Source organism: Mastigoproctus giganteus, chromosome 8 (genome assembly GCF_048544385.1).
Source record: "Mastigoproctus giganteus isolate SK-2022 chromosome 8, ASM4854438v1, whole genome shotgun sequence".
NCBI lineage: Eukaryota > Metazoa > Arthropoda > Arachnida > Uropygi > Thelyphonidae > Mastigoproctus > Mastigoproctus giganteus.
This window is the reverse complement of record NC_143582.1, coordinates 158,992,774-159,005,837: the sequence shown is the minus strand read 5'-3', so window position 1 is coordinate 159,005,837 and position 13,064 is coordinate 158,992,774. Positions and strand designations below refer to the sequence as shown.

Genomic DNA, 13,064 nt, shown 5'->3' with positions numbered 1-13,064 from the left:
CTTCATTGTGTCAAATTCATCTGTTGTCTCTACCGTTCTCCCAACTCCACTAATCACTTGGAGCTCTTTGACTTCCTCTCTTTGCAACTTGACTTTCTCCAGTCCAAATTTCCTAACACTGAGGTAATTTTCCTTGGTATTTTAATGGTGGATTTTAATGTTCACAACTCCAGCTGGCTTCTGTTTTCTAGTCACACCGACCCAGCTGGTCGAGATGCTGAGGCTTTTGCAATTACTAATGACCTAGCACAGATTGTTCATCTACCTACAAGAATACTGGACAATCCTAATCATACAGCCATTACACTTGATCTTTTTCTCACAAACAACCCTTCTAAGTACACGGTCGAAGTGAGAGGTCCTTTAGGCACTTCAGATCACAACTTGGTGATTGTCTCTTCTCCAATGGAACTTTTATCTCATGGCTATTCACAACCTCTTGCTGTTTGGCATTTCAAGAATGCAAAATGGGATGACCTGCGAGACTTCTTTTCTTTGGTCAGATTACGGTTTCAAAACTTCTGATGTCAACGTTTGCTCAGATCGTGTCAGTGAAATTATTCTTGCAGGAATGGAATCCTTTATCCCACACTCCAGTTTAAAATCTCTTCCTTTACCTAAACCTTGGATTTCCAATAAATGTGCTAAGGCTGTTCAAGAGAAGAATGTTGCATATCGTAATTGGCTTGTTTCTAATTGTTCAGTTTCATATTCTGCGTACACCAAAGCTTGCAACAATTTTAAAGCAGTTATTAATCAGTCCAAACTAGAGTTTACCTGCCCGGCAACCCAAAGGTCGCGGGTTCGATTCCCGCCTCGGGCTTGGATCAGAGTACTGCAAAAACCTTGGGAGGTGCAATATGGCCACAGAAGCCGATGCGCCAACAACTATCAAATCAAAAAAAAAAAAAAAAAAAAACTAGAGTTTGAACAGGCTAAGAGTAGAAAACTTTCTTCTTGCCCTAATGGTAACTGAGCATTCTGGTCTCTTGCCAAAGCTATTGGCCTCAACTTTTGCCCATCTCTGCTCCCACCTCTGTCCAAACCAGATGGTTCTGTTGTCACTTCAGCCAAGGATAAAGCTGACCTGCTAGCATCCCATTTTTCTTCCAGCTCATGTATTAATGATCTTGGTAAAACACCTCCCACCATTCCCAACACGCTCCATTCAATGCCTCCTGTGGTCTTCCGTCAAAAGGATATCAGCAGGATTTTGATGAATCTTGATGTTAAGAAAGCTCCAGGTCCTGATGGTATTTCTCCACTTGTTCTCAAAACCTGTGCTCCTGAACTTACTCCTATTCTTTGCCACCTTTTTTCACTTTCTGATTCCAAAGGTGTTTTTTCTTCTGCTTGGAAATTTGCTCATATCCAGCCAGTTCCTAAAAAGGGTGACAAATCCCTCCCATCCAATTATCGTCTCATTGCAATTACTTCTACTCTTTCTAAAGTAATGGAGTAATCTATTAACCGCCAACTCTTAAACTACCTAGAAACCTTCTGTCTGATCAACGATTGCCAGCATGGATTCCATCAGTGTCGATCCACTGGTGATATTCTGGCTTATGTTACCCATTTATGGACTAATTCAATGGAAAGCTTTGGTGAAACACAAGTAGTTGCTCTTGACATCTCAAAGGCTTTTGTTCGTGTTTGGCATAAAGGTCTTCTAAACAAGCTTCCATCTTATGGTTTGCCAACTGTTTTTAGTAATTCGTTATCCAGTTTTCTCTCTGATCGCTCACTGAGGGTGATGGTAGATGGCTCTCTGTCTTCTAACTTCTCCACTGATGCCGGTGTCCCCCAAGGTTCAGTTCATTCCCCCACTCTTTTCCTCTTGTATATTAATGACCTTCTTCCATTGACTGGAAATCCTATCCATAGTTTTGCCGATGAATAGCACATTGCATTCCACTTTCCATTTTGAGAAACCTTGTCCAGCTCAATCAGCTTCAAGTTCTCGAAAATCTGCTGCCAATTCCTTAAATGCCGATCTTCAGGTAATTCTCCAGTGGGACAAAGACAACTTAGTTGATTTCAACCCTTCTAAAACTCAATCTTGTCTTATATCTCGCAAAAAGGATTCTTCTGCTCCTATGCTTATCTTTAGTGACACTCCAATTTCTAGGCAAAATGATATATCTCTTTTGGGGATTACTCTGACTTCTAATCTCTCTTGGCACAAGCACATTACAAATATTGCTTCCTCTGCATCTAAAAAACTTGGTTTTCTCTTTTGCTCTCGGCATTACTTTTCTTCCAAACAGCTGCTCACTCTGTATAAATCGCAAATCTGCCCTGCCATGGAATATTGTTCCCACATCTGGGGTGGTGCCCCCCCCCCAAAACCTCTCTCAGGCTTCTTGATTCCATTCAGAAGAGGGCAGTTAGGTTAATTAATGATTCATCTCTAACAGAGTCTCTCCACTCGCTTTCTCATAGACATACTGTTTCTGCTGCATGCCTCTTCTACAGATACTTCCATGGGCATTGTTCTTCTGAATTGGATTCTATAATTCCCGCTCTCCCTTTCAAAATTGTCCGAACATGTACCACCACCAGCCAACATCCATTTACTGTCCAACTTCAAACTCACAGAACCAACTTTTCATCTTCCTCATTTATTCATTCAACTGCCGTTTTTTTGCCGTTTTTTAGTGCTTAAAGTGCACTTAAAGAATCTAAGAAAATCATGCTGTTTTTAATATCAGAGGACTCAATGTAATTCAACGCAACCTGAATTGCTATTAGTTTGGCTGAGGATATACTGAACTCACATGACAACTGATATTCTAATGTGATGTTTAGGAAAACTGTGGCGATTCCAGCGTGGGCATTGTTCTTTGATCCATCAGTATGTACTATGACAAAGTTGGGAAACCGGTCTACTGCTGCATGGTACAGTTGCAAGAAATTTTTTCTATTTAAAGTAGATTTATTCCATTCCGTTTAGGTGCAGTGATGTTCCAAGGAGCAAGAGAGAATGGGAGGGTACGTGCCACATTCTCTAAGGTTAAATTTAGTTCTTCTTAGAAGTGTTTTATTCTCATACCCAAAGGACGATTTGCAGTAGGGCAGTTTTGGTATTACCTGCTATGCTGTGATAAGTATCTGCCAGTTTGTGTGGTCAGGCAAAGATCTAATTTTATATGCATAGCATAGTATCAGCTGTTGACTTCTGATGGAGAGGGGGTTCATGCGCTTCGGCATGTAAACTATGTATTGGAGACACGTGCAATGCGTATTGCACTATGATGGATACATTTGCACAGCTCCAGTACGTGGGACTTCCCGTGAGTCCAAGGATGCTCTCATAATTATGGCTAAGAGATTGCTTACTCCCTTTGCCACACCTTTAATATAATTGGATAGACCCCAGGTGCCTTTTTTATGTTTATCTTCAACGATTTCTCCTCCACTTTGCTCTCAGTTATTACAAAATCACTTAGCTTCCTGTTAGAGTTTGATAAACTTCTGGCATTCCCCTCATTGAATAATTCCTCATGTGTGAATGTAGAAACAAAATACTCATTAATGTCATGTTATCCAATAGTAATAAAACTTTGAAGTCTAGATTTTTCCAAACGTTCAATAGCACAGAACCTATTGAACATAACATGGGGATTTCCCAACAAAATAAAATACAGGGATTTCTCAATGATATTTTTATTTTGTTTTTTTTTGCATAACGACTACCGAGTCAACAGTGGGATTCACAAAAAAGAATGGAAATGTTGAAAAATTATATCTAACATAATAGCAGGGTTTCCCTTCACAAATGCTCAAAAATACCATGTTATATGAGGTTTTCCGCAATCCTCTAACCGTGTTAGAGCGAAAGCATCTTGCAGAAGTACTGTGTTATACGGGGGTTGTCTGTGTCTTAACTGTTTTTTTTTACAAGCTGCCTTTTTTCTTTAATTCAGTCTTTAATTCAACCATATTTCATGCTAATAATCTCTTACTGTAGTCTTTAGTGACCATAACAAAAATTTTATGATAATATTTTTGAAATTTAACTATTGAATTTACTTGCCATGTAAAGTTATTTTTTGCACTGATCTGGACAGCTTTATTTTACAGTAAGGTGTTATGCAAAAACTTTAGTTTCTATATATAAATTTTTCTGTCAGTTCCAGCAGACAGAGTAAGCAAATTGGAGAAGCCTGAAAGGTATGAAAGATTTGCTAGCACAGGAGATGATGGGTAAGATTTATCAATGTACATTAATAATATTGTATAAGGAATCTCAGTTATACATTGATAAAATAATAATGAATCTTGAATGTGCTTATGCATAATCTATACAGATTTTCATATAAGCATGACTCCAGGTCACGCTTTCATATTTTATTTCATATGAAACATCTGTAAAATCAGAGATTTTACTGAAGATGTTTACATATACAATTGTTAAAAGGCAGTTAAGCTTCTAGGTCAAAAGAATCTCCCAAATTGACTAAAGTGATTTGCAAAAAAAGATGTTGTGGGTGATAGTTGATCTTTATAGCAATCTGTTTTTTCATGTTGAAATGTTTGTGAATATATTATAATCCACATAATCTTCTGTATGCTGGTGTTCTGTATGTGGTCACTACTGCCATATTTTACACAACCAAATTTGTACATCAGCACAAAAAATGTGCAACTCATTGTTTAACTGGATATTAGTATTTTGATATCATTAATACATAATTTTGGGAGAAATTTTAAAAAAACCTTAGGTTTAATGAATTACTGCCAAGCACGAATTTAACCTTATTTCTTTCATGATTAGTATTTCTAGCTATATCATATTTTCTGTTTTTATTAATCATTTCTTATTTAATCTCTGAGAAAGACTGAGAGGTTGGAGCCTTAACAAATCCTGATCTGCTGATAATAAAAATCAGTATGGAAGAGGGGCAACAAATTAAGATTATGGCACACTTTTGCACCACAATGTGCGGGCAGTTCAGTTCGGTTTGCATCCATATGCACTTACAACATCACCAAATTATCACTATATCATTGCTTAAGGGGTGGTGTCATCTGCAATTTTAAATTTTTTTTATTTTTAATTTTTTGAAAGTAAACATCATAATGATTGAGATGTCTGGGCCTGCTGTCACTGGATAATGTTGCTCAGAGACTTCAATGCTAATCATTTGCTGTGGGGATTTCCAACAATCGACAAAAGAGGTAAACTAATAGAAACTCTTCTTGATGTTTGTCAACTTACTCCTTTGAACACTGGTGAGCCTACCTATATTCATTTTTCTACAGGATCCATGAGTGCAATAGACCTTCAAATCTGCTCACCCTCCATATGTACTAAAATGGAGTGGTCTGTTCTTGAAAATCCACTAAATAATGATCATCTACCAATTCTCTGCAAGCTTAAAACACGAGTAAACTTCCCATTGCCTGGTCACTCCAATTGGAAATTTTGTAGGGAACACTGGAATGAATATGCTTCAAATGGGATAGGATACATTTAAATAGAAAGGGTGCAAGAATATTTGCTGATGCTATCGAGGCAGTGTTAGGTGGGTCGGAAAACTGCTAGCTTGGGGGGAGACAAAGACGAATAGATTAACAGTAGCCACTGGCAGAGGTGAAAGAGATTCTTGCACTGCTTCTATTGGAATGAGCAGAAGCCTGAAAAACAAGATGCAGGATATTTCAGAGACTGCTGGAAGTCATTGCGATACAAGTAAACACGTGGGTTGTGTTAGGGTAGCTAAGAATAGAAAGAGGTGCATGTATACTTGCGTGTACACCAATGCTAGGAGTTTAGTAAATAAATTTGATGAATTTGAGGTATTGCTCAAAACATCAAAGGCAGATATTGTTGGGATATCAGAGACGTGGTGTGTGCAGATATAAGGAATGCAGAACTGGAATTTGGGGAGTACAACGTCTACAGAAAGGATAGACAGGATAGGAATGGAGGAGGGGTTATGCTATTAGTTAAAAAACACATGAAATCCAAGGAAGTGAAGCCAGTCGACATCGATGGACAGGACAGTGTCGAGTCAGTTTGGTGTGACATAAGCATAGGTAAATCAAAATTGAGAGTAGGAGTGTGCTATAGGCCTAACGACTCTGATGAGTATAATAAGATACTGTACAGGGAAATAGAATGGGCCAGTAAATCAGTGAGTCTTATAATGGGGGATTTTAATTTCCCAGATATTGACTGGAATTTGTGGGTTGGTCACTCACACACTAGCAAGGCTTTTGTGGATTTATTGGATGATTGTTTTCTACACCAGCATGTTCGGGAGGCAACTAGAGGGAGTAATACTCTTGATTTGATTATCAGTAGTGATTCTTCATGCATTAAGAATCTGCAGATAAAGGAACCACTAGGTGGCAGTGATCACAGTGTGCTGAAGTGGGATTTACTCAAGGAGGTAACTACCATCAGAGGTAAAGGGAAGGGTTTTTGCTTTCGTAAAGGCGACTATGTTGGTCTGAGACAGTATTTAAATTCTATACAGTGGGACCAACTGATGAACTTACCAACAGTAAATTCAAAATGGGAAGCATTCAAGGAACTAATCTTGGAAGCTACCAGGCTTTACATACCAACCAAGAAATATTGTTCAAGGTTCAGGCCTAAATGGTTGTCAGATGAACTAATGAGACATATGGCAGAGAAGAAAAATGCATGGGATACATACAAATTAATGGGTGACATGGAAGCCTATGATAGATATAAGTTGGTCTGTAACCAAATCACAAAGGAGATTAGGCAGGCAAAGGCAGATTATGAGAAATCCTTGTGGCAAAGGATGCAAAGAAAAACAGAAAAGAGTTCTTTACCTATTTAAACTCAAGAAGGAAAGGGATGAATCAGATTGGTCCACTGAATGTTGATGGTTCAACAGTTGAGGATCCTGCTCAGGTGGCTAACAATCTAAACGAGTATTTTGCATCTACATTCACACATGAGGAGTTATTCAGGAAGGGGAATGTCGTAGGTGAAGTAAACATTGGCAGTGAGCTAGATGATTTTCTAATAACTGAGAGGAAAGTGGAGGAGAAATTGTTGAGGATAAACATAAAAAAGGCACCCGGGTTGGATGGGATCTATCCAGTTATATTAAAGGAGGCAGCAAAGGAAGTAAGCAAACCCCTAGCCATAATTATGAGAGTTTCTTTGGACTCAGGGGAGGTACCCATAGACTGGAGATGTGCAAATGTAACCCCAATTCACAAAGGAGGATCAAAGGCTGACACAAGTAATTATAGAACTGTTAGTTTAACTTCGGTTCCAGGAAAATTAATGGAGGCACTGGTTAAAGAAGCACTACAGGATCATCTGGACAAGAATTCAGTTATAACTCAGACACAGCATGGTTTTGTCAAGGGCAGGTCTTGTCTGACCAATTTGATTGGATACTATGATGTAGTCACAAAAGAACTGGATGCAGGGAATAACTTTGATGTTATATATTTGGATCTTAGAAAGGCTTTTGATACTGTTGCGCATGGAAGACTGCTGCACAAATTGGAGCAGTGGCATTGGAGGCAAATTGCTGCTATGGATAAAGGGATGGTTGAGTGGCAGAAGACAGAGAGTAGTAATCAATGGACACTGCTGAACGTGGACTAATGTTATTAGTGGAGTTCCTCAGGGTTCAGTGTTGGGTCTATTGTTGTTTTCTGTATTTATAAATGATATTGATGATGGTATATCAAGCTTAATGTTCAAGTTTGCAGACAATACAAAGGTTGGCAGGGTTGTTAAGGACACTACTGATGCTATGCTGCTGCAACAGTATCTGGAAAGGTTGAGCAGATGGGCTGAGAGGTGGCAAATGAAGTTTAACATTGACAAATGTAAAGTACTACATATGGGAAACAGTAACCCCAGATCAACGTATCAACTCTGTGGTACTACGCTGACAGTGGTAGAGAATGAAAAGGACCTGTGGGTAATTGTGCAGGCAGATATGAAGTTCTCTGAGCAGTGCAGACGAGCTGCAAGAGTAGCTCATGGTGTATTGTCAATGATATACAGGAATTTTTCTAGCAGGGACAGGGATGTGATTATTCCCTTGTATAAGGCATTGGTCAGGCCACACCTTGAGTACTGTATACAGGTCTGGAGGCCTCATTTCAAGAAGGATGTAGAGCTGCTGGAACGAGTACAGAAAAGGGCAACAAGATTAGTGAATGGAACAAAGGGTTGCTCTTACGAAGAAAGGCTTAAGTTTTGCAAATTACAGTGTCTAGAGACTAGGCATCGGCGAGGTGATCTGATAGAGGTGTATAAGGCTTTGAATGGCTTGAGCATGCTCAATGCCGATGGGATTCTTCCTCTTGCTCAGAATAATCACCTGAGAGGGCATAAATTCAAAATGAGGAAGGACGGATGTCGGATAGATGTGCGGAAATTTGCCTTTAGCCAGTGGGCAGTTGGTTTGTGGAATAGACTTCCATCACTTGTTGAAGTTGATAGCCTAAACAAATTTAAGGCTCATCTGGACAGGTATTTCGAACGAACGGAGGGGTGAAATGGGAGTAGTGGTTGTGTTTTTTTTTTTTTTTTTGGCTGATGCTGAATAAGCTTGCTTTCTTGCATCATATGCCTCTACTAATGCTAATGCTTATGCTAAATGTTTAGATAGAAGATGAAATAATCCAATCTCAACCCATAGATTATGTCACACAACATATAGCTAATCAAATATTACATGCTGCCAACTCTAGAATACCAAAATCTTTGCCTGGGAAACGCAGACACAGTAATTATTGGTGAAATCCGGATTGTACATATGGTAAATCGGCGCCTCAGTAGCCAGGTGGGAAGGAACAGCAGTGCGTAGCACACACACTTCTTGATTAGACCAGGGTTCAAGCCCGTGACCACCAAATACAGAGGATGCAGAAAGGTCAGGGAATGACCACCGCATATCTCCGGAGCAATATGGCCTTAGTTGCTAATGCTCCTAAAAAACCAAATAACAACAACAAAAAGAGATTCTAAACAGGAAAAAAAATAGGGCTTGGAATTTGTTTCACTAATTCCCGACACCCAGTAACCTAATTATTTTTAAAAGAATGAAAGCCAAGTTCTGCCAAATAAGAAGGAAAGCAAGAAAAGATGCATGGATTAGCTTTTCCTTTAGTATAAATAAGGACACAGATATCAGACTCATCTGGAAGAAAATACAAATAATTAATGGCAAATATGTGCAGTCCCTGGCTTCAATATTAAACTGGAAAGGGAAAGAGTTGTCCTCTCCGGTAGAAATTACAAATGCCTTAGCTAAATCATTTGCCAGTACATCGGCCATATCCACCTACAACCCAATCTTTTAGCAAATTAAAAATTCTTTAGAGCATTATAAGATCAATTTCCATACTAGAGTTTCACACCCATACAACGAGCCATTCACATTAACAGAACTTTTAGGGACACTCAATAAAACATCCAGTAGTGCTGCTGGTCCAGATGGGATCTACTATGTCATGATAAGCCAACTAAACAACAGAGCAAAAAGAACATTGTTAAAATATTACAATTGAATATTTTTAGAAAATACTTATCCAAACTCCTGGCTTCACGCAATTGTACTAGCCTTCCCAAAGCCAGAAAAGGATCACACCTTTCCGCATAATTACAGACCGATTTCACTGACCAGCTGTTTAGGCAAAGTTCTGGAAAAAATGGTTCACAGGCGGCTAACATGATTGCTATTTAACAACTTGCTAAATAGCAATCAGTGCGGGTTTCGAAAAAACCGTTCCACGGTAGATGTAATGATAAAAGCAGAAGCAAACATCCGAAATGCCTTCATAAGGGAATAACATCTGGTCATGATCAATCTCAATATTGAGAACGCCTTTGATACCACCTGGCTTATTGTGTACTTCAAGGTCTTCATTCTTTTGGCTTGAGAGGTCGTTTAGCCCACTTTATACAAAACTTCCTATGCCACAGAACATTTCAGGTTAGATACATAAACAATTTATCCAAATAATTTGAACAAGAGGAGGGTGTACTGCAGGGGTCCATTCTTAGTTAGGCGCCTCCGTGGCCAGGTGGGAAGGAGCAACAGTGCGTAGCACACTCTTCTTGATTAGACTGGAGTTCGAGCCCATCACCACCAAATACGGAGGATGCGGAAAGGTCAGAGAATGACCACCGCATATCCCGGAGCAATATGGCCTTAGTTGCTAATGCTCCTAAAAACCAAATAACAAACAAACAAACAAACATTCTTAGTCCGACATTATTTGCAGTAAAAATTACAAACATGACACGAGATGTACCGAATACAGTAGAATAGTACATGTTCGCTGATGACCTCATTATTTCTTGTCAATCCCAAACTATGAACACCATTGAAAGACAACTTCAAATTTCCATCGCTAAAATCTAGTATGATTCATTTTGGCAAAAAACGCAGCAAACTCCACCTGGATCCAGAAATATTTTTAAAAAACAGCCTGATTCCTATCACTAACAATTTTTATCTGTTGGGGTTAAATTTAGATAATAAACTCAATTTTCCTTCCCATATAGCTTACCTTCGGAATACATGTCGTAAAAAACTGAACATCCTAAGGGCAGTGCTGATAGAAGCTCTTTCCTTCATCTCTATAGAGCTTTAATAAGATTATATTTAAAAGATTATGGATCACTTGTCTATGACTCTGCTAGGAAAAGTTCACTATTACGTCTGAACACCATACAGCATAATGCCCTTAGGATAGCTGTGGGAGGCTTCAGAAAATCTCCAGTACACAGCCTGTATATTGAGACAAATGAACTCCCTTTGCATCTCAGGAGAAAATCCTTATTGTGTAATTAGGCAGCAAAGATTAAAAGTATTCCATCCCACCCTAGCTTGCAGTACCTGTTTGACCCTCAGCATGCCATACTATATCACAATAAACTTAATGAAAACTTCCCTGCAAGGCTTCGACTGGAAGAGCTTATGCTCAGTTGGGACATCAACTTTCATAACATATTCCAAGACTTGGATATACCTGAATTCTGATTGATATTGAGTGACTTCTCTAAGACAATTTCTTTTTAAGATGAGGAAAATCCTCCCTCTCAAACAACTTTCAGTAGCTACATAAAGCACATTGCTTGGAAAAATTCAGAGAAAGTACAAATATATATTGATGGATCCAAAACAGATGCAGCTGTAGATGCTGAAGCAGTTTCTTCCACCTTTTCAGTAGCTGTATCACTTCATACTGAATATAGTGTCTATACCGCAGAATTATTTTCAATAAAACTAGCTCTAGATAACATAAACAACCACCATATCAAGCAATGTTTATTATATACCAACTCTCTAAGTACAATCACTGCCAATTTATCTTTTCCATTTCTAATCCCATTCTTAAATAGATCCAATCCAAATTATTTTACTGTCAAACAGCCAACCAGAAGGTTACATTCTGCTGGGTCCCTGGTCATGTTGGCATCCCAGGTAATGAACGTGCAGATGACGCTGCTAAACATCCCAACTCTGGATCCTCCAGTCAACTAAAAGTGCCCTACACTGACTACAAATCCATCATTAAAACAGCATGCAGGAAACAGTGGTCTCACCTTTGGAAAACTCAAAGCAATAATAAACTGCTGCAGATAAAAAAAAAAAAAAAAAAAAAAAAAAAAGCTAGAACTGTGCACATCTAGTTCCAGGAGACAAAAACTGATTCTGGCAAGGCTCCGCATCAGTCATTCGCATCCAACTCACCTGCATTTGCTTATGGGAGAGAACCCTCCTCAGTGTTTCTTTTGTCTGTCGCAGCTAACAATAAAACATATTCTCATCGAATGTCCCCAACATTCAACAATCAGAAAATCAAGTTTTAGCCCCCTATCCAACTCACAGTAATCATTAACCTTGCTACATATTCTTGACAATGAAGCAAATTTCGAGGAACTGTTTAATTATTTGAAATACATAAATCTGTATAATAGATTGTGATCATAGTGACAAGCAAATCATAAACAGATACAATATGGCCCAAGAGGCCCTTGTGCCAAAAAAACCCAAATACAACAACAACACTGGATAATGTTAGGTGAAAATATTAGCATTAGTAGAGGAATACAAGAAAGCAAGCTTCTGCAGCATCAGCCAAAAAAAACCCTCCCATTTCACCCATCCATTCGTTCCAAATGCCTGTCAAGCTCAGCCTTAAATTTATTTTGGCTATCAACTTTCACAACAAAAGATGTAAATCTGTTCCACCAATCAATTACCTGCCGGTTAAAGGCAAATTTCTGCACATCTATTCTATAACTGTCTTTCCTCAATTTGAATCTGTGCCACCTCAGGTTCTTAATCTGAGCAACAGGAAGAATCCCATCAGCATTCAGCTTGCTCCACCCATTCAAGGCCTTATACACCTCAATCAGATCACCTTGCAGGTGATTACTCTCCAGGTGCTGCAATTTGCAGAACTTAAGCCTTTCTTGGTAAGAACACCTCTTTGTACTCGTTCTAGCAACTGTACATCCTTCTTAAAATCAGGCCTCCAGACCTGTGCACAGTACTCTAGGTGTGGCCTGACCATTGCATTGTATAACGGGATAATCACCTCCATGTCACTGCTAGTAAAATTCCTATATATCGTTGACAAGACTCCATGACCTGCCCTGGCAGCCCCTCTGTACTGCTCAGCAAACTTCATATTTGACTGCACAATTACCCCCAGGTCTTTTTCACTTTCCACTTCCCTGAGTGTATTACCACACAGTTGGTACGTTTCTCTTTGGTTATTGCCACCCATATGCAGTACTTTGCATTTGTCAATGTTAAATTTCAGTTCCCATTTTCAGCCCAATTGCCCAACTTATCTAGATCCAGTTGGAGTATTGTACTGTCTTTACTGTTGTTAACAACCCTGCCAACCTTTGTATCATCTGCCAACTTGGACATTAAACCTGATATATGTCTTCATCAATATCATTGATAAATATACAAAACAGCAATGGGCCCAACACCGAACCCTGGGAAAATCCACTAATAACATTTGTCCGCAAAGAGCAGTGTCCATTGAATACCATTCTCTGTCCTCTCCCACTCAACCATCCTTTT

The 13,064-nt window shown here is 39.0% G+C and overlaps 1 protein-coding gene across 6 annotated transcripts in view; it reads left to right on the top strand.

The window, feature by feature from the left end:
- The window catches only part of Ask1 (apoptotic signal-regulating kinase 1), an 843,483-nt gene that overhangs the window by 506,448 nt on the left and 323,971 nt on the right, over positions 1–13,064 (top strand). For 4 of the 6 annotated variants that reach the window (XM_090379009.1, XM_090379010.1, XM_090379013.1 and 1 more), the window contains one exon: positions 4,134–4,206. In XM_090379009.1, coding sequence (XP_090235135.1) covers positions 4,134–4,206 — 73 coding nt within the window. The remainder of the gene's footprint in view (positions 1–4,133; positions 4,207–13,064) is intronic. The other 2 variants (XM_090379014.1, XM_090379011.1) reach the window with 1 other exon arrangement.